The sequence below is a fragment of the Nelumbo lutea genome, chromosome 4, assembly GCF_056320005.1.
Source record: "Nelumbo lutea isolate HS-2025 chromosome 4, American lotus-T2T, whole genome shotgun sequence".
NCBI classification, from domain to species: domain Eukaryota; kingdom Viridiplantae; phylum Streptophyta; class Magnoliopsida; order Proteales; family Nelumbonaceae; genus Nelumbo; species Nelumbo lutea.
The window spans coordinates 34,656,565-34,679,237 of record NC_142687.1 but is presented as its reverse complement, the minus strand read 5'-3'; the positions used below and the strand labels follow the sequence as shown (position 1 = coordinate 34,679,237).

Sequence of the window (22,673 nt, the reverse complement as noted above, 5' to 3'; positions counted from 1 at the left end):
TTTTTTATATTTATAATATATATTACATAAAAATATAATATTATATTATAAACAATAAATGATATATAATGGGGTCTAATTTAACCACAAACATCAAGTATAATGAACTCTAATTGGGCCAGACCCAATTGTCCTAATTAATAAATGGAACAATTTTAGGTCTATCATATGGAATCGATCTTAGTATACACTATCCCAAACCAGATCCGACCCATTACAACTCTAAGCAAGGTGTATGTGGGGTCCATTGAATGATCTATTAACACAAATGGATCCATTTAGATTTCAAAACCTGCATCCAATTAACACAAATGGATCCAATATTCTATTTTTTTTTGTTTATGTATTCTAATAAATTTTGTTTGACACTCATTGTTTATGTTATAAAATTAGGTTATTATTTTATTTGATTTTTATGTATATATTAACTATTTAATTTAAGAGATTAAATCAAGTTTTATTTCTAAATAATAACCCACTTTATGGATTTCTACATCATTTGAAATGAGTTTTTGTTTTTATTTTTAGGTGGAGGTAACTACCATTTGAATGGATAGGCTTTTTTTTGGGGGGGGGGGGGTGCATAGTACAACACTTTTTCAGCTAGTGTATGATGTAGTTGAAATTCTTTAAACCAAGAAAAACTCAAAAACAAAGGGCCTCTGATTAGGATTTTCCTTTAACTCTACAACCACCTCCAAATACATGCACCGGCATTGGGGATTGGGCTTTTGATACTTGCAAATTTTAATTGCATTAAACTAGGATGGAGTTTGGTTCCATTATCATTCATTTGAAAAACAACACCAGCTCTTTGCTGCATAGGCGTTTATTCTAAAATGTTTTTGGGTAAATCATTTATTAAATAAACATTCATCTTATTTGTGTGAGAACCAATCGTTAGGGGAAATTCATTTTAATGTTCCCCCAACACTAAGTTTTTTTTTTTTTTTTTTTTTTTTTTTTTTTTTTTTTTTATCGTTCAGCTTATGTGGTGTCTAGCAATCAAACAACATAAAAAAAAAATGTTTATCAATCACTTTTTTTTGTTTTTCAAGATAAATCCCATGCAAAATGTTCATTAAATAAATAGCCATAGTACCAAACAGCCTCTATATGATCACATCTAGCATTTAAATCTCATTGAAAATTTAATGCTTGCTTAAGTTTACTTCCTATAAGCTGATCATTCCACATTCAAATTTGACGATTCCATTAGACAAATAAGAAAACAATAAGACCCACTAATGTGGCATTGTTTAAGTTAAAACAATATATATTTGAAAAATTACACATGGATCCTACAAAAAATTTCTATATGTTCACATGTGACCAAGAATAAAAACAAATAATTATTTTTTACCAATTAATTAATTATTATTAATAAAAATGAAATATAAATTATTAACAAAATAATTTTTAATAAAAAATAAAAGCATTGGTTTTGTTGGTGATTATGATGAAGGAGAGAGTAGGGGAAGAAGAAGAAGAAGAAGAAGGAGGAGGAGGAGGAGGAGGCTAGAGAGAGAGAGAGAGAGAGAGAGAGATTTTAGATGGGACCCACTTGTTATTTTCTCTTGAAATTACTCAAATTAAAAGGGCATATTATTTTTTGTTTTATTAATAATTTATTAAATAAAATTTTATTTTGCTTTTATTCTTGGTCACATGTGAATAGGTGAGAATCTTTAGTGGGATCCAATTTTTTCTCTATGAAATTACTTATTAGAAGAGCTAGTTTCCTTAAAGTACCCTATGATTTAGGAAATTGACTTACTCGCCCCTACTGTTTGGAAATTGACTTAAAGTATCTTTAATTTTTTTAGCAATTGTCTAAAGCCTCCCTTGCTGTTAACTTTCCATCACAGACCATTCACATGTCACGTCACGTGACTAATCTATTATTAAAAATTCTTAAAATTTCCTTTTTACTAAAATGCCCTTTCCCTAATTGAAATGGTCACCGCTATAAATCAAAGACTAGCTATAAGCTCCGATCATCGATGGCTAGAGGCTTGGCCACCATGAACAACTCCCCGATCCTATCACCCCAGTTATCAACAGAGAGAGAGATTAGGTAGTGGCCCATTTGGTGCAATCTACTGTTCACAAATACTATTCATTGTCCTCAACCTCCCGAAGCATCCAATAACAACGATGGAAAAAAACCTCCTTTTGGCCATATTTCTTTCTCTTCCTTTTTCCCCTTTATCTTTCCTTCTTGATCTCTTTCCCCCTCCAACAATTTTCTACTGTTTTTTTTTTCTACATTGTTCATCATCCCTTTTGGCAAGAACAAAGGAGTTGTAGCGACACAACTCCCCTATAATCCCCACTTGATTCCAACACAAAACCAACATTTTCTGGCTTCATTTTCTCTTTTCGGCTCCCTTGCCATTCTCTATCATTTTAACCCTCTGCCTCCTTCAAGATTTGTTGTTCGAAACTGCAACATCGATCTAGAAACTTTGATAAAAATTTTGATTTTCTCGATTTCTCTCTTCAATCAGAACACTGATTTTCTTCTTAGATCATAAGTATCGACCTCATCAGCCAAACCCCCTGCCTCCTTCAAGCTCTGTTGTTTGAAGCCACATCAGTCTAGAAACTCTAATTTTCTTCTCGGATTAGAAGTATCAACCAGATGTGATATTGCCACCGGAACAAGTGATGGCATAAGAGTTGTTTTCTCATATTGATTCTGATAAAAAATGCAGAGTTCTAATCCAAGAAGAAAATGCAAAGTTCTGATCTGTGAAGAAAATGCAGAGTTCTCCATACTTGATCAACTCCTCAATGGCTTGAGGTCTTTGTGGTTCTTGTTCAATTACAGTCTTCGAATTACCAACAAGGATCGACGCTTAGAATTGGAGGGTAAATTTGATATTTTATTTTATTTAAAATAAGGGTAAATTTTTTAAACTACCCTTATGGTTTAATTAATTGATTAAGTGATCCCTTAATGTTTAAAAGTTAACTAATACTACCCCTACTTTTTCTTTCTGACTATTGACTAATCCTTCTTAGTCATTAATGTCCATCAATGGAGATGTAAAAGACTATTATACCCTCCTATTCGGATCTCTCCATCTCCATCTCATTCTCTTCACCAGAACTGCCAGTGATTCCAAAAACCTCTAGCAAATTGTTGATGGCTCCTCAGAGCACAAGTATTCCCTAATGGAGATTGGAAAAACCTTGGTAACTAGCTAGGGTCTATCCTACGTTGTGTATGTTTTGCAGCACCACCAAGGTGTGGCCCATCCTGCATGACGCGGTGGTGGATCCGAAGGAGGAGTTGTTCATGAAGGCAAATGGTGAGTCGGTGTCTCTCACTTTGTTTCACTTCCTCTGTTTCACCACCGCCACTGTAATTGGTACTTCTCTCTCCTGCCACCTCTCTTTCCCTCTCGTCTCCCTATCTCTCATTCTCTCTCTCCTCTTTCACTTCCTCTGTTTCACCACCGCCGCTGCACCTAGTACTTCTCTCTCTCGCCACCTCTCATTCTCTCTCTCTTCTCGTAATGTCTCTCTCCTCCCGTTTCACTTTGTTTCACCACCACCGCTGCAACTTGCAGTAGTGGATTTGGTACTTCTCTCTCTCGCCACCTCTCGTCTCCCTATCTCTCATTCTTTCTCTCTTCTAGCTATTTCTCTCTCCTTCTCTCTCACCTCCTCTTTCACTATCTCTGTTCCACCACCGCCGCTGCAAGTTGTAGCGGTGGATTTGGCGTGGAAAGTTGATGCCTTTACCGTTGGTCGAGCACTACACCTACGAGGCCCCCAAGACGTCTGCGATCCTTCATCTTTTCCATGCTCCAAACAACAACCAACTCTCTAAGCACGACATCATCTTTCATCTTCGCACCCACCAGCGAAATCAATGGCACCACCTCTTCTCAAAGTCTCGACTTTGTCAACAAGGACTTGCTCACGTCAACGAACAAGTGATTATCAATTACAGAGTGAAAGTCAATGGATTTCCCCAATCGATAGAATTACAAACTCATCTTGTGTTTTCATCATTAAGGCAGACCCATGTGGGAAAATCTTTGAAAAGAAACAATCAGTGAGATGAATCGAGATTTTGTAATTGGATTTCTTGAAGAACCCATCCACTTAATTTTCTCGATTTTTTTCTCCAAAAGCTCCACATTTGATTTCTATACAAACCCACCTCATTCTTTCAGTTCTACATGCCACAAATTGCATCTATGCTTTGAAATTTCAATTAAAGTAGAATCTTCTCTGTTGTTTCAGCTGCAAAGATGGACAGAAACCTGAGTTCAATACTCCAACAATAGCTAGAGAACCTTGACAAGGATTCAGAGAGTCGAAGGTCAGCAATGAAAGCACTGGAGTCATATGTGAAAGACCTTGATTCAAAGGCCATCCCTTTCTTTCTGGCCCAGGTTTCTGAAACCAAAGAGAACAGTTCATCCGGGGAATACACCATTTCTCTCTATGAAGTCTTTGCCCGTGTCCACCATTATAAAGACCTTGACATCAAGCACAGGATATCAATGATAACCACATCGTCATCGACGAGAATTTGCTCACGTCAAGATTGCCGAGCCGATCGATTATTGGGATGAACCAGTGAAGACAAAGGTCAAAGGGTATTTTTAGGAATGCAAGTGGGAAGGGTGTTTTTGAAAATTTTTATCAATATATTAGTCACATAATATCACATGTAATGGAAAGTTAACGATAAGGGTAGGCTTAGTCAATTGTCAGAAAAAGTAGGAATAGCGTCATTCAATTTTCAAACAGTAAAGATACACTTAGTCAATTAGCTAAATCATAAGAGTAGTTTAAGAAATTTACCCAAAAAAATAAAGGATAAATTTGACCTTTTACTTTTTCCCTCAATACTTAATGACAATGACAATTGTCAAAAAACTTAAGGGTATTTCAAGATAATATGTTAACAGTGAGGTTATAATTATTAGTCAATTAACTAAACCACAAGGGAGTTTAAAAATTTTCTCTTATGTGGAATCCACATGTAATTTTTCAAAATTTTTTTTGCTTAAATAGTACCACATGCGGGCCTTATCGTTTTATTATTTATTTTAATGTAAATATCAACTACGTCTTTAACAGCGTTTGTTTTTGTCTTAAAAAGACCTTTTCACTTTAGATTTAGGGCGAAAATAGCATTTTTGGAACTTTAGGTCGAAAAAAAAAACTTTTCTCAAAGTTCAAGTATACGTGAGAGCCAAAAATCCCAAATCAAAATATCCAAGACTTCAACTATCTCCCCCAAAACTTTCTAGTTTTTAATTTTTAAACAATGATTACCTGCAATTTGCAAGTAAAGCTGAACCATTTTGAAGTGAGAAAGCATGTAAAAGGGTTGAAACTTTTTTTTTTTTTCCTTCTTTTGATTGTTATGTTAAAGGAAAATGGCCATGATGATAATACGAAACGCACATGGCTTCAATTCATGATTTCTTTCTCTGTCCCAGTTAGTTTATCTAAAAGACTAAAACTGAATAAATCTCATGCTTTACTCAAGTGGCAAGACACGTACTTCTAGGAATGGCATCTGGGCGGGGACTATATTCCCCATCCCTGACCCCGACCCCCAAATCACCCCCCATCCCCGTTCTCGATCCTTAGTGGGGAAAGGAATCCCCCCTTCATCCCCGATTCCGACGGGGAATTCATCCCTGTTGGAGACCCAAATTCCCAACAAGTTGGAGACTGAGTTTGAGTCTCTAAGAGACTGAGAATGAGAGTTTGAGAGAGAGAAAGAGAGAAAGAGAGGGAGATGGCCGTTGTGAGAGCTGAGGTCGGCAATGAGAGAGAATCTGAAGGGTGAGGTGATGGTGATGACGGTCAGCGATGATGACGAAAGTTGAAGGAAGATTAAAGAACTAAAACTCTCCTTTTAGTATATTTTCTCTGTCCTCTGTCAAGACTCGAGTATCACTGTCCTCTGTCCAATGTCCGACGGCGATGGGTGAGTGGCGATAGTCAGCGACGACAGTCGATGAATTGGCGATGAAGACAAACTGACAAAGGAAGAGAAACCTAAGGTTCTATCGAAGACGAAGACGAACTGGCAAGCCTTTTACTGTTTAAGTGTTTTTTAATTTTTAATCTTTTAAAAAATGAATAATAATTATTACAATATATAATATATATAATTATATTATATTATATTATATTATATTATATTATATGATTATATATATTAATCGGGGATAGGGTGGGGCGAGGATTGCATTTCCCATCCCCGTCCCTGATCGGGGATTTAGGGGTAGCCCCATCTCTGACCCTGACCCTACCAAAGTACCCCCCATCCCCGACCCCGTTGGGTCAAGGAGCTCGGGTACCCATCGGGGATGGGGAAAATTGCCATCCCTACGTACTTTATCCTTTCAAGTCAAGACAATTGCGCTCTTTTCTTTTTGCCCTATAAATCTCTTGTTAAGACCGATGCACAAAATTGAACTGTAGGTCTCAAGGCCTGTTGCGGCTCAAGAATTTGGAAATTAGGCTCCATTTGGAAATAGTATAAATATGATTATGTACAAATACATATAAAAACAAGGTTTTACACACTATACATTTGTATCAATACTTCTTCCAAATTGAGCCTTAAGTGCAATTTTCGTAATTATCTTAAATTTGCACAATTGATTGCTTCATGTTCTAATTAGGCTGCAACTTGGACTGGCCCAGCCTAAATATGACCCAATTCAAACCAAGTTTTTATACAGATTAGGCCTAAGTTGCAAGGTGCCAATCAGCTGGTTGGCTCCTACCGGTCATAGTAGAGACTTGGGATCGAACCCCGCTTACAACTGGGTTGGGGGATGGGCTACCCACGTCGTGTAGCCCTTCCCTTCAAAAAAAAGAAAAGATTAGGCATGAGTTTTAGCACTGTGATAGGCCAAAAAGCTTAGACCTGATCTAAGGCCCTATTCACTTTTCGGTAAGTTACTTACCTAGGTAAATGCAATTACCTAGGTAAGTTTTTTTTTTTTTCAAAACCCTTGTTATTTTATTTCCCAAGTAAAAAAGGAAATGGCCATTTTAGCCATAAAAATCCATTATTAAAAGGGGGCATTTTTGTCCCACTCAAGTGTTTGAAACTCCCCCCCCCCCCCCATGTGGGAAAGTTATTTACCCACCTTTAGGCTATGTTTGGTTTGAAGGAAAAGGTAGGGAAAGGAGGGGAAAGGCAAGAAAACGTATACAAAATAAACATAGCTTTTCCCTTTCCCTTCCTTTTCCTACATTTTCCTTCAAACCAAACATAGCTTTAAGTGATACGTAGGAAAATAAACTTTTCCTTATCCCCACATTAATCTGTAAAAAAGAACATGGGGTTCTTGGTCAATCGGAACTAAAATCCCATTGACCAACTTTCCCCCCTCTCAAAAACCAAAAAAAAATGCCCCCTGAACTTGAGTTGAGCATGGATTGAGGTCTTTAACTCTTGGGCAGCCTGATCCCGGCCCAATCCAAGCTTATTCAGACAAATACATACATATGTATATTATATTTATATAAAAATATATTATATATACATTTGTAAATGAAAGTTTGTACATATTTTAAATCAATCTACCCTTAAATATAAAGGTTAATAAAAAATGACTAAAAATATATACATAAATTCTTTCAAATCAAATCAAGCAACCCACACAAGTCCAACTAACCCATCCTGGCCGAGCCCAACTTAAAAGTTGTATTGGGTTAAGATCGGGTTGGGCCTGGATTGATATTGGGCTTAAGCTTGGATTGGGCCAGGCCCAAACCCAAGGTTTGAACCTCTGCAGTTGGGTTGGGTTGACCGTTAACCCAACCCAATCCGCTTCAAGATTCGGATTAATCATTTGAGAACATGCCCAAATGGTCAAATACACGAATTATCGCATATGTACTCTCAGATTAGTGTCAGAGGCAATTCGTGCGGTCACAAGGTTGGAAAAGGGTGAAGAATGAGGCCAATCTCATCTACTGATGTTAATCTCAGACTCAAAGCGATGTTCAAACTGGACTTTAATTTTTGCTTCATGCGCTACACAACGGGGATTAACCCATCCCATTCCCTTAACCCCCAACCCTGGTGGCAGGGAGATTTAACCCAGGTCTCTGCTACAACGAATCGGAGATCCTACCAACTCAGCCACCATCAGTTGGTCAAACTGGATTTTAATTGGAAGAGCCTTCAGGGGCTGTGGCCCAATAGGAAATGTAAAAGACCACGTGAGACGGTGAAAGATCATTCTGCAGGTTCCTGGATTTGAAGCGCTGGAAACCAGAAATTCACGAAGTTCAGTGTTAAAACAGTTCGATTTCCGCATCACAATTCAAATGCAACCTATAGACCTCTAAGATGAATTATTTTTGGTTGGGTTTTCATCTAAACAGCATTCAGAAAGTCAAAGATGAAATAGAATTGGAGGTTGAAGTCATATCAAAATTGTTAGTTAATCAGTTCCTTGGTTTGATTTGGTTAAAAGTCACATTCAAAGTGAAGTCATGTGGATTTTTTCTTCAGAGGTGAGAGGGGGATTTGATTTCCACTCAGACATGTAAGTGTATGGAGTAAATCTCCTTGTTGGATGATCAACTTGGGAAGCCATTTTCTAACTCAAAAAGTTACAACGTACATGTCATATTTGTGAATTAGCTCTAAGAAAATCGATTGGATTTCATTCTTCCTATCCTCTCTGCTAGTGCTATGGGCATGATCTTTCTTGTGAGTAGGGTGATTGGAACTTGGAAGACGTTGACCAAACAGAAGTCGAAAAAAGAAAAAGAACCCGAACCTGAAACTAGATTTTCTCTCTCTAAAATGGTGCCTATTCTCAGTCTCTTTGGACCTCACTGATCTGTTAAATAATTTAACAGCAGATAGCAAACATCTTCAATGCCAAAACCTTTTTCTGTTCCAGTAGCAATTCTAATGATCATTTACAGAGTCACATTTAGAGGGTGTTTAGTTCCGTTTACGTTTATTGAATAAATGTTTTGTACTTGTGTGGCTTCAAACCGAGAAAAACAATTAATGAGAGCATTTATAACACATAGGCGCCATCAGACACCACATCAGCAAAATGCCAATAAACGCCTACCCATTTCAAGAAGCTCCAAAATGAAGCTTCTTGAAACTGGAGAGACACACAGAAATTGATATTTGCTTTTGCAAACAACTATATGTATGGGTGCAATTAATGAGGCCTTTGCTGATGGAGCGCTTATGTGGCACCGTTTACTCAATAAACATAAACGAAACCAAACACATGCTTTCTTCCTTACTGCACAACAGTGGGTTTTGGCTTTATCTACCTATGTATTTGGATCCCATATTTTCTCTACTTGTATTGACCAGGCTGTGAAGGAGAGTGGATAGGATCTAAACTAGTAGTCTCTCATATTTCTCACTCTATTATCCTCACATGGGCCAGACAGATAAGAACATGACAGAGGTTATGTTTTATCAAGAGTAGCATTCAAAGTAACGAAGTAACATCCGGCCTGCTGTGACTGCAAAATCCATTGAAAGAAGATATGAATCCACCCCCACTAATCTAAATAAAACTACCCACTGAGCAGAGAGAAGTTTGAGAAGAAGACAGAATTTTATCAATGCTCTTTCTTTAATTAACAAATCTTAGAAAAAATAGGAAATTATATTAATTCTTCAGTTATTAGACAATCCCATAAGTTGATTGGCACATCTCTACAGCCTTGAGATCTGATCATATGATCTACATGAGATGAGTGCATTTCATTACAAATTGACTTTCTTTGTCAGATTTCTAACAAATTAAATTCCAAAACTTCAAATTGTTCAAGTAATCCACACACAGAACAAAAAATGGTCACTGGTAATTGGGAAAGATGAACTCGCAGAAATGAAAATGAATTTTCTTAACGCTTATTCCATAAACAAATACATCGAAATGTTAATGAAGCCAAAAAAGTTGTCTATAATGAATTGTACAAAAGAAGGAGAAAACAAAGGTCAAATAGATTACACGAATAGGGGAAAAGGCAAGCTAAAAGAACAAAAGCATTTAAAAAAGAGCAACATTTTGATCTTTCCATGAAATTTGCAAGACAGAAACTTATTGCTGCCGGATCGCATGTTCAAGAACCAACCTCAAACGACGAGCCAATACATCCAGCTCGGATGCCCGCTGCTCACGCCACCTCTTTGTTAAGTAAGCAGCCTTGTCCTGCTTAGAAGAATCAGCCGGAGTCGTCCTGTCGTCCGGATAAAGCAGGCCCTGACGGACAAGAACCATTCGAACCTCTTTGAGTGATCTATCGAACACATCCAAGATAGTTTTCCCGGCGTGACGACCAAGCCCACCTCTGCTGGTGTTCCCGGTAACCGCGGAGCCCGGCAATTCCGGTTCATCTTCGTGCCCGCCAGCGGAATGGGTCTCCAGATTCACCCCGTTAGTCTCAATGTCATCATCCTCCTCGTTATCGGCATCGTTGACATTGGCGCTGCTGGGAGGAGGAAGAGCCGCCAAAGGGGTAGGTGATAAGGTAGCGGTAACCCTAACCTTAGCGGGGGGTTTCCTCTTGTTATTGGACAGAAAAGGAGAAGACGAGGCGAACGCAGGATGCCAGAGCTGCTTCGAAAGATCGAAAAGGGCGCGATCGTGAGGTGTGAGGAGGGAAGCGTCAAGGCCACGGGCAATTCGAGCGGATATCACACGAAACTTCTTCCGCAGACGGCGAAGCTTCTCCGAAAGCTGAGACTTTGTGTAGGGCTGGGGCATGGACTGGGAGAAGCGGTCGTAGAAAAGGTGGAGATCCCGGGGGAAGGTGAGACCGTCGGCCGAGCAATCAAGAAGGCCCTGGAGGAAGCGAATTTCGTCGGATTCCGGCCATATGCGGTGGAATTTGAAAGGAGGAGGGCGGAGATCGTCCTCAGCCTCGATGTCCTCGCCGTCAACGTCGTCGTCATCGTCGGCGGCTTCGAGTTTGGAGGAGAGATGGGGATTAGGGTTAGGGAAAGGTGAAGGGGTTTCGGGGGCTTTTCGCTTGACGGGGAGCTTGCGAGCGGCAACTTTGATGGGGATGGGCGGGGGTGGAGGTTGAGGGGTCGGGGTGGAAGCCATTATAAGGCTTTAGGAAGGGGAGAGGGGTTGGATCAAAGTTCAAAGGGGGGACGGACGAAGGACGAACCCACTCTGTTAATGGAGTTCGCTCGGATCTGAGTCTGAGTCTTGTTGAGGGGGGTGAGCGGGTGGTTTGGTGGCTTGCCTTGTTTTTGTATTAAACTAAACAAACCTACGAGCTTGTTTGTTTAGAAACTGGGGGTGGTTGACCTGACCGGACCCGTTTCGTGAGTCCTATACTCCTCCTAGTCCTATGTGGGGGCAGTTGGGCACAGGTCACAGACTCACAGGCGGGCTTTTTGGTGGGACCCATTCGGTTTCGGCCTAAAGATGATATTGGAGTTCTATGGCCGTTCGATGCACATCTTACTTTGGATCGTTGGCAGGATGGCTGTGAAGTGATCATCTATCTAAGCAGTTTTCAGGGCCATCAATCTGGACCATACCGTTGGATTAGAACCCATGCATCTGGGCCACAGAATGTAGGTTTCGTGTGGATCGGCAGAAAGTTCGGACCCAAGGACGTTTCTCACTTTCTCCGTAGGTGCTAAGAATCTGGACCTGTGATTCCAATTTCCAAAATTAATGTTCCCATGGACCTGTCGAAGAAGAATTTTCTACTGTGTGGGCGGGCCTCGATTGGTTCCTTGCACGAACGACGGGTGATTGAGCTACTTTCACTTGAGGCTATGTTTGGTTTGAAGGAAAAAGTAGGGAAAAGAAGGGAAAGGTAAGAAAACCTTTACAAACTTTGTATAAGATTTCATACTTTTCCCTTCCTTTCCTACCTTTTCCTTCAAACCAAACATAGCCCAAGTGTCCGTTTAAAAATTGGAAGGCTTTCAGACAGCGGCTTCTGGCGTTGTATGAGCCATCAAAACCCAGAAAAGCAGTGAAGTCCCATTTGACAAAAATCCGAAAAGCTAGAAATAACTTACATGAACCCAAAAATCAACTTTCCATTGAAACCGCATTTGATAAAAACAATGAGACTTATCAGACGCGGCGGCTCAGTCAGCACAACTCAATCACACTGTGTAAGCCCGACGAAACGGGCTCTGAGCTGTTTTGAAGAACCTACCAAAATCAGCTTCACCGAGAAGTCAATTTCTTGGCCGTAGGAAAGCGTACTTGGGCTTTCCGGATTCACCAAATATAGTTTAGTTTCTAGGCTTTCCGTGTGAAAGCCCTCCCAAACAGGCACCCAATCGCTCTCAAACTCAAAAGAAAAAGTTGCTGAACTTACCGTGCCAAAAACTCAAACGACGTGGAATGAGAGAAAAAAGCTCTGGGATACATTTTACATAAAACAAACAGCCTGGCAAGGCAATACAGAAGCAAAACTATAGACTGGATCATGGACCTGCACTATATATTACAACCTGTTCAAAAAACCAGCTTCAGTAGGCAAACAAAACTATCAACTCCGTATCATCCCACCATTCTGGTGGCAAAAATCCTGTATCTTCTGCTTCCCCATGCATCGCTTTTATCTATGTAGTAAGACTTTATGCAGCACTGCACCCATGGTGGATTCCTAGGAGCTTTCTCATCTTCTGTGCCATCATCCCATTCAGATATTCCAAGCAATTTGTTTCGCTTTTGTTTCAGTACATCAACTGGGGGATGACCCTCAAAAAACTTCTCCTGTTATGGATCAAGACAATCTTAGTAAAGAATGAGATCACGAAACCTCTGTTTTCAAACAGGGCCATTATCCATTCAGGGTCATGAGATGATTGGACTAGATACAGCCTAAACCCCTGTTTTCAGACTAGAAAACATGTTTTTCACATTTGCCAGACCATGATTTCCTCTTGGCATGTCTCACCATTCTTATGATTTACCTAAATTGGACATCAACAGGCCAAGAAAATAAAAGCATACCTTGTTTGATTGTACCTCTTAAACTGGGTCTAAAACTGATTTTCAGATCTAAAAATCATAGACCTTGGGCCGACTCTTAATGCATTTCAGAGCCGGCCCAATGTCTAAAATATCCTTACAATATTTTGGAAATGATGCCAGTTACCCTGTTACCCCCAGACTCAGAAAACCTAAACATTCGACCCTCTCTCTCTCCCCCGTCTTCCCACCACCACCACCACCGCTGCAACATGCAGCAGTGGTGGTTCGGTGAATAATAATAATACTTTTATCAATCATTAATTATAAACTCTATTTATTAATTATTTTAATAATTTTTATTAAACATTAATTATTTTTATTAAATTTACTTGTGTTATTTATTAATTATTAATTATTTTTATTAACTAGTAATTTTTAATTATTTCATTAATTTTTAAAAATTATTTTAATTTGTATTTGTCTAAATTATTAATTATTTTAATTTTTTTATAATCATTAATTATTTTTTAATTTTAATTATTTCATTTATTAACTAGTAATTATTAATTTTTTTATTGTTTCTGTTAGAACTCAGGTCTGCCTTACAGTTCTGCCTGTCTGAGATCAGTTATGTAGAAGAAAAATTCTGGTTCGAACTAAAAGAGCCAACTTGACTTCTCCCAGTCGGCCAGGAAGTATTTATATTATTATTAAAACATAATTGAAAAGACCTATGTGTCCTTACTTAAGAGCACTTGTTCCAACACACCATTACAGATCAACACATTAATCTAGGTATAAAGATAGAAATACCCCTACGCTAACACTCCCCCTCAAGTTGGTGAGTATATATCATATACTCCCAGCTTGTTACATATGTAGTCCACTCTTCCCCGACTCAAGCCTTTTGTAAATAAGTCAGCCCACTAATTTCCTGTATTAACATGTGTAGTGTCTAGCTCTCCATTCAGCACCTTCTCCATCACAAAGTGACAATCAACCTCAATGTGCTTGGTTCTTTCATGAAACACTGGATTAGAGGAGATATGAATTGCAGCCTGATTATCACAATAAAGCTTCATTGGAGTGTTAATGTTATACCCTACTTCCTGTAGAAGGTTCCTTAGCCACACTAATTCACAAGCGATGCGCCATAGCCCTATTTTCTGCTTTTGCACTACTTCTTGCCACAATCGTCTGCTTCTTACTTTTCCATGTCACCAGGTTACCTCCTAGAAACGTGCAATAGCCTATAGTAGACCGCCTATCAAACATAGAATCGGCCCAACCAGCATCAGAATACCCTTCTATTTCAAATTTTCCCCTACTCTTGTATATCAAACCGCGACCCAGAGCCCCTTTTAGATACTTCACAATTCCCATAACTGCATCCCAATGAGGAATCAGGGGTTGTTGCATTAACTGGCTTACCACACTAACCGCAAATGAGATGTCTGGTCTAGTAATGGTTAGGTAGTTCAGTTTGCCCACAAGTCGTTGGTATCGGCTAGGGTCTTCAAACACTTCACCCATATCACTGCTTAGCTTGTTATTTGTGTCCATGGGTGTTTCAACTAGTTTGGCACCCAACAAGCTTGTTTCCAGCAAATCAAGCACATACTTCCTCTGGCACAGGTTAATACCATACTTGGATCTCGCTACCTCTATCCCCAAGAAGTATTTCAACCTACCTAGATCCTGTCAATATCATCTACATACACCACCAACAGTATTTTTCCTCTCGGAGAGTCATGACTAAATACAGAATGGTCAACTTTGCATTGTTTCATACCAAACTTCTTTACCACCTCACTGAACCTACTAAACCATGCTCGAGGAGACTGTTTAAGCCCATATATAGCCTTCCTTAATCTGCACACCTTACCATCCTCCCCCTGAGCAACAAACCTTGGAGGTTGCTCCATGTAGACCTCCTTGAGTAAGTCACCATGCAAAAAGGTTATGATGCTTAGAAAGATGCTTAGAAAGGTTATGATGCAACCCATTTGTAGCACATCGAGACTCTTGAGTGGGAGAGTCCCAAAGATGCTTAGAAAGCACATCGAGACAAACAGAGTGTTTGAGTTCCTGGCGGGACTGAACTCAGAATATGATATTGTAAGGTAGCAAATTTTGACTAGAGACAATGTGACTCTCTCAGGCTTACTCATTTGTACACAGTGAAGAGACCAAAAGGAAGGTTATGATGCAACCCACATCAGCCTTTGTAGCGGCTACACCAAAATCAGGGGGTGATTCAGAGAATGACAGGAGGAAGGAAGACAAGAAAGATGTAGTATGTGAACATTGTAAAAAACCCAAACATACAAAAGAGACATGTTGGAAACGGCATCCCCACTTGGTTCCTGTAAAGTTAAGAAACAAGAAGGGCATTGCTCATGTAGCCATGAACATTGATTCAACATCCTCAACTAGCACAAAAGAAACATCTTTGGAGACCTTAGGTGTAGTTCGGGCTGCCCTAATACAGCTAGAAAAGGAAGTTGGAAATTCAACTCAGCCACCGCATCTTCCATCAACCCCTGTCACATCTGCCTTCGTCCATTCAGGTACTCGAGCTTCAGCCTATCATGCCTCAGCTCTAGGTACTACTGAACCTCGTTAGGTAATAGACTCAGGTGCATCTGATCACATGACTAGCTTGCCTTCACTGTTTACTACTTACCATTTGTCTTCTGGTAGGGATAAGTCTATTGCTGATGGCTCCCTGGTTCCTATTTCTGGGAAGGGTGACATCAAGCTTTCAGATACTATCTCCCTATCATCTGTTTTGCATGTTCCTAAGCTTGATACTAACATTCTTTCAGTCAATAATATTACCAAGCATATGAACTGCTCAGTAACCTTCTTCCTTGACCAATGTGTTTTTCAGGACTTGGAGACGCAGAATGTGATTGGGACTGGTCGTGAGACGAATGGGATCTATCTACTCAGGGAGCGGTTCCGTCAAAGAGAGTCAGTAGAAAAGTTGTCTTTTGTTTCTCAAAGTGCGAGTCAAGTTATGCTTTGGCATAACCGATTAGATCATTTGTCTTTTCGATCTTTACAGAGTTTGTTTCCTACTTTATTTGAGTCTATTGAATTGTCTCAGCTACAGTGTGAAAGTTGTGAGTTTGCTAAGCATTGTAGAAAGCCTTATTTATTGAGTAATAAAAAGAGTGATAATTCTTTTGATATTGTGCATACTGACGTTTGGGGACCTTATCATATCCCTTCCATGGGTGGGTACAGATACTTTTTGTTATTTGTTGATGACCATACCCATTTTTCTTGGGTTTATCTCATGCGTTCACGAGATGATGTACCTTCCCTGACTCAAAATTTTCACCAAATGATCATAACCCAGTTTGATTCTAAGATCAAAGTTCTCAGATCTGATAACGCAAAGGAATACTTTGCTAAATCATTGACATCTTATCTTCTTCATCATGGGATTATCCACCAGAGCACTTGCCCTCATACACCTCAACAGAATGGAGTTGCCGAGAGGAAGAATAGGCACATTTTGGAAGTGGCTAGAAGCCTCATGTTTACTTCCAATGTCCCTATTCGCTTCTGGGGGGATGCTATCCTCATGGCAGTATACCTTATTAATCGGGTCCCTTTCAGGGTCTTTGATATGCGATCTCCTTTCTCGCTTCTATACCCATGTAAGGACTTGCTTTTTATTCCCCTTAAGACATTTGGTTGCACTTGCTTTGTTAAGCTTCTTGGACCCCATCCCTCCAAGTTCGAACCCAAAGCCTCCAAATGCATCTTCCTTGGTTATGCACAAACTCAAAAGGGTTATTGCTGTTATGATCCTGTATCCGAAATGAAGTTTGTCTCCATGGATGTCACTTTCTTTGAGGGGACACCCTATTATCCTCGGGTTGCCCCTCAGGGGGAGAGTAGTGAGAGTGGGGGTTTGAGTTCTTGTCTTCAGGGGGAGAGTAATGAGAGTGGGGCAGTTCCTTTACCTATTCCATTGGGTGATGAGAGTTGCAATGGTGAGAGTGGTCAGAGGGATAAGGAGTTGAGGGAAAACTACAATGGTGAGGGTGGTCAAAGGGATCAGAAGTTGAGGGAAAGTTGCAATGGTGAGGGTGGTCAAAGGGATCAGGAGTTGAGGGTTTATCACAGGCGGTGCAGGCAGGTTGATCCTGATCATCAACAGTCCAGACTAGCTCCAATCTCATCTACATCTCCAGGTTCAGATACTTTAGTCCCAAAGCCCACAAAGACTTCCCCTACAGATGATATTGACCTTCCAATTGCAGTCCGTAAAGAGAAACGACATTGTACCACATCCACGGCCCACTGTATTTCCCATTTTTTATCCTATGATCGCCTATCTCCTACCTACAGGTCCTACCTTAGCTCCATTTCCAATGTCCCTATTCCAAGAACAGTGCAAGAAACTCTATCCATCCCTGAATGGAAAGATGCAATGCAAGTTGAGATGGATGCCCTATTGAAAAACAACACCTGGGAGATAGTTGATTTGCCAAAAGGAAAGAAACCAGTTAGATGCAGATGGGTATTTACGATGAAGCATAATGCAGATGGATCTATTGAGAGGTATAAAGCTCAGTTAGTTGCAAGAGGGTTTACACAGACTTATGGCATAGATTACTTGGAGATATTTGCACCGATAGCCAAGATGACTACTATTCGAGTTCTATTGTCCCTTGTAGCAAGTCACACTTGGCCTTTATACCAAATGGACGTGAAAAATGCCTTTCTAAATGGAGATCTGCAGGAAGAAGTTTACATGTGATTGCCTCCTGGATTCTATGATGCAAAAATAGGTAAGAAGGTTTGTCGGCTCAACAACGCTTTGTATGATTTGAAACAGTCACCTAGGGCTTGGTTCGATAGATTCAGACTAGCACTTGTGAAGTTTGGATATGTACAAGCCCAATCAGATCATACCCTACTGGCCGTATATGTTGATGATATTGTGGTCACAGAGAATGATAGCCATGAGATTGAGTCTCTTAAACAACTCCTTCACCAAGAATTTGAGGTGAAATATGTCCTAGACCTGTTGGCAGAAAATGGAAAGTTAGGTGTCAAGCCTGCAGATACACCAATTGAACAAAATCACAGGATTAGTGTCGAGAGTGGGGAGCTTCTTGAAGACAAAGTTATGTTCTAGCAACTGGTAGGAAAGCTCTTATATATCTGCCTCACTCGGCCAGATATTACTTATGCTGTTAGTGTTCAACCAGTACATGCATTCTCCTAGAACCACACATCTTGCGGCAGAAAGAATCTTAGCCTACTTGAAGAGATGCCCAAGTAGGGGTATACTTTTCAAGAACAACAATCAAATGAAGGTGGAGTTCTATACTGATGCAGATTGGGTAGGGAGTGTTGATGCAGAAGGTCTAACTCAGGATATTGTGCCTTTGTGGGAGGAAACCTTGTCTCCTAGAGAAGTAAGAAACGAAGTGTCGTCTCCCGATCAAGTGTTGAAGCAGAATACAGGTCAATGGCCAATGGAGTGGCTGAAATCCTATGGCTAAGATCTCTACTTGAAGAGTTGGGTATTGAGTATGAGAAGCCCCTGATGTTGTACTGGGATAATCAAGCCGCCATTAATATAGCACATAATCTAGTATAGCATGACAGAACCAAAAACATTGAAATTGACCGCCATTTTGTGCGAGAAAGGGTCTCATCTCAAGAAGTATGCCTCCCTTATATCACATCCAGTATGCAACTAGTAGACATCTTACTAAAGCCGTATCAAGAAAGAAGCTAGAGGCGGATCTATCCAAGTTGGGAATGATGAACATATACTCCCAACTTGAGGGGGAGTATAGAGAACATTGAAGTGGGCCCCATAGCTGTGGTCCCACTCTGTTCGTAGGGTAGAATGTATCTAGTCACAGCTGTGGTTATTTTTCTATTCTGTTATTTCTAGTTTCAGTTTTATATTGGTTGTTATTTGTTAACAGTTATGATGTAAACACCAAGGGCAGATATGTCCTTTCATGTAACTAGCATAACCTATATATATTAACTTAAAGTGGCAGGGCAGAATATTGACATTCTGTTCTTCTCCTCAAAATCTGTGTTCTACTGCTCTTTCACCACTCTTTCTTCTACTTCTTCACTTTCTCTTCTCATCGAACCTGAAATCTCTTAGTGGTCAAGACTGAATAACAGTCTTGAAAACCTATAGAACCATTAGCAAGGGTGACAAATTGTGATGTTGAGCAATGAGATAAGGAGGAAAACACACCTGGAGTTCCAGTCGTGTGATCGGAGGCTCCAGAATCAATGATCCAGGGATTGGGTGTAGATGTCAGACAAGCCATACCTGAGTGAGCAAAAATCGTCATGTTCTACTGTGATTGGATAAACCTCTCATATTCATCACGGGGAACACTCACCATCTCCTTCATGGGACCATCTGTGGATGTAAGAGGCATCTGATCAGATGAATGATTCTCCTATCTAAAGCTGGAACTTGAGTCACCAGTCGCGGCATGATTGGCCTAGGTTAAGGGAGGACCATGTAGACTATAACAATAGTTGATGGTATGTCCATCCATACCACAATGAGTGCACTTCCTCGGGCCTGAGCTACGTCCTTTATCACGGGCTCCCCCTGAATCTCTGCCCCCAGTACGACCACCACCACGATTATGAGTAGACCCACCATTGCCACTTCAGCCATACGGAGAACCACTACCACCACGACGGCCAGACTGAGCTCCCCTAGCTCCACCTCTCACACCACGGCCTCTCGATGCAGCAAAGGCAGATTGATCTGAGATATTAGAGTTCTTAGTAGATCCGATAGAAATCCTCCAAAGTCGAGCAAATACCTCTTCTAGGGGCGGAAGAGCTAATCCTCCTAATATCTGAGCCCGTACTGGTTCATATTCAGACTTTAGTCCCACCAAAAATCTAGTCACATCAAGCTGCTCTCTGTTATTGTTGAATCTTGACATCAAAAATGAGAATATGATAGACATTCAACTTATTACGTATGTTCCTCATGTTGGCATAGTACTCCTCAAGACTCTGATTGCCCTGTTACAAGTTAAAGTACTCTTGATAAAGCTGATATAACTCTGGTTGTATTGTCCTGCCCCGAATACAATTTCTTCGCATGGTCCCACACATCTTTGGCAGTATCAAGAAACATGAAGTTCACACTAATCCCAGGTTCCATACTGTTCCACAACCATGTGATGATCTAAGCATCCTCTTGCTCCCAGTCTTCATACTCGTGAGAGTCAGATGAGGGTTTCTCCTCTCTGATGTGTTTTACCTTCTTCTTTGCCTTTAAAAAGACTTCAACGGATTTAGCCCAAGGCACATAATTCTCTCCATTTAATTTAATGAAGGTCATCTGAACATTCAAGTAGTCTGTAGGCACCATCACACTAGGTTTATAATCATTATTATCTCCCATTATGTTATCACCGATTCTGCACACTTGCTGAATTCTATTATCACTGAGATATGCACACTACACACCACTACGTCACACCTGTCACACTGATTGCAGCACTTATTGTTGCTGGAATGTGTGATCTTTACACCACAAACCCTACATCACACCTGTCACACTGATTTCAGCACTTATTGTTGCTGAAAAGTGTGCTCACACCACAAACCCTACTCCTACAACTACCTGAAATCTCACCACTATTTGATCATCTCTTCCTTCAAAATGCACAAAGAAACCAGCATAAACCCTAGCACATTACTGTCCGAAACCCTAGCATATGGTCTGAAACACACTTCCTATTTAATCCATAACAGATATCAAGCACTGAAATCCCTTACCTTATCACTAAAGTAACACCCATACGAGCAGGAAATCAATCCACACATGACAGCCACTGCACACACAGTTCGGCTCTCTATTTTTCCTCTACTAGGAGAGAGCGATCTCAGAAATCACAGCAACCGACCACATACAACCAGACTAAAAGTATAGAAACCTCCAAGAGAAGAGGGTGATCACTCCTTTTCAGCCATTTCCCTTATCTCCAATCGAACACAGAAAAAAAAAGGAAAAAAACCCTAGATAGGGTGCGCAGAGAATAGAAACCTAGGCAAGCAGAAATCTAGGCAAATTCAAGTTGCTCTAATACCATGTTAGAATAATTCAAGTCTACCTTAGAGTTCTACCTGTCTGAGATCGATTATGTAGAAGAAAGGTGAAAAAGAGAAAGAAAGAGTGAAGAAAGAATTCTGGTTCGAACTGAAAGAGTCAACTTGACTTCTCCTAGTCGGCCAGGAAGTATTTATATTATTATTAAAACATAACTGAAAAGATCTATGTGCCCTTACTTAAGTTAAGAGCACTTGTTCCAACACACCCTTACAAATCAGCACATTAATCTAGGTATAAAGACAGAAATACCCCTACGCTAACAGTTTCAATATTTTGAGGTTGAAAAAAATTATGAGATAATGTAAATTGAATTCAACATTTCCAAATTGTATGTTTTAGGGTTAAAATAGTAAAATCAGTAAATTTCAGATGGTAAAGGGTTGATCCAACACAAACAAACTTATGGATTCAGATCTTCTAAAAAGTAGAAAAGCAACTATGCCTCTTTTCAGATTTCAAACACATTTAATATCTTTTTAATTTTTCAGATCTGAATTTTCAGATTTATCAAACGAGAGAAACCCTTTTGAGAGGAAGAGGTAAAGAAAGTTTTAGATGATATGGAAGGGGAAAAAGCCCTTGGACCCAACAGTTCCACTATTCTATTTTATTGGAAATGTTGGGAGCTTATTAAAGGTGACTTTTTTAAGGGTGCTTGAAGAATTTCATGATTTTGTTGCCCTAGAAAAAAGCCTGAATGCAACTTTTATATCATTCATTCCAAAGAAAAGTGGGAGCTAAAGAGCTGAAGGGCTTCAGGCCAATCAGTTTGATCAGCAGTGTCTACAAAATCATGGCAAAAATCCCAGCTACAAGGCTAAGGAATGTGAGACCTTCTGATCTCCATGCACCAGGGAACCTTTATCCATACCAAACACATTCATGATGGAATATGTTTGCTGAACCAGATAGCCTTTGGAGCCTTGGAGGAAGATCATAGCTGAGAAATATGGGTTAGGAAGCAATGGTTGGGATGCTGGATTACCCCTTTTGACTTATGGCCGTGGTGTGTGGAGAGGAATTTGTAAAGCTTCCACACATTTCAGCAGAAGCATTACCCACAAAATTGGAGATGATAGAAGGCTCAGATTCTGGTTAGATTCCTGGAATGGTGACAGCACTCTTAAAGAGTTGTTTCCAGCGTTGTACAATGTGGCAACAAACAAGGAAGCCTTGGTAGCTGATTTTTTTCTACTGGCTGACAATAGCATTTGCTGGCCTGCCTTGAAGTAGTTCGGGACACACCTCGCTGAGCTGACCTGCCTTGAAGCAGTTTGGGACACCTCACCAAACTGGCCTGCCTTGAAGCAGTTCGGGACACACCTCACCGAACTGGCCTACCTTAGCAGAACAGGACATATCTCCGAACTCAAGACTTCGCCTCGCTCACCACTCCACCACATCGCCCTCAGGGCACCAAAACCAAACAAACCGTACTATGCCTGACACCGAGGAAGTCCGTACCCAAGGGTGGCGCACCCGGCTGACTTGGGATCTGACGCTCGACGGCCGCACTCCAAACGACCACCTACCACCGCCTCCTGACACCGCCATCTCCAGTTATAGAGACAGCTCCG

The 22,673-nt window shown here is 40.3% G+C and overlaps 2 protein-coding genes across 3 annotated transcripts in view; both read right to left on the bottom strand.

Annotated features, from left to right (window-relative positions):
* Positions 1 to 8,140: 8,140 nt before the first annotated feature.
* The window catches only part of LOC148855133 (protection of telomeres protein 1b-like), a 44,199-nt gene continuing 29,666 nt past the window's right edge, over positions 8,141 to 22,673 (bottom strand). Inside the window, exon 10 of one of the 2 annotated variants that reach the window (XM_088986220.1) lies at positions 8,141 to 8,271. In XM_088986220.1, the coding sequence (XP_088842346.1) occupies positions 8,173 to 8,271 (99 nt within the window). In that variant the 3' untranslated portion in view covers positions 8,141 to 8,172. Of the gene's footprint in view, positions 8,272 to 12,375; positions 12,750 to 22,673 lie in introns of those variants that run through there. The other variant, XM_088986219.1, reaches the window with a different exon arrangement.
* LOC148855137 (uncharacterized) lies at positions 9,883 to 11,318 on the bottom strand. The gene has a single exon (XM_088986221.1). The coding sequence runs from the start codon at positions 11,100 to 11,102 to the stop codon at positions 10,095 to 10,097; it is 1,008 nt and encodes a 335-aa protein (XP_088842347.1). The 5' UTR covers positions 11,103 to 11,318; the 3' UTR covers positions 9,883 to 10,094.

Coding starts and splice junctions, on each gene's coding strand:
- LOC148855137 (XM_088986221.1), bottom strand. CDS start 11,102: ATGGCTTCCACCCCGACCCCTCAACCTCCACCCCCGCCCATCCCCATC.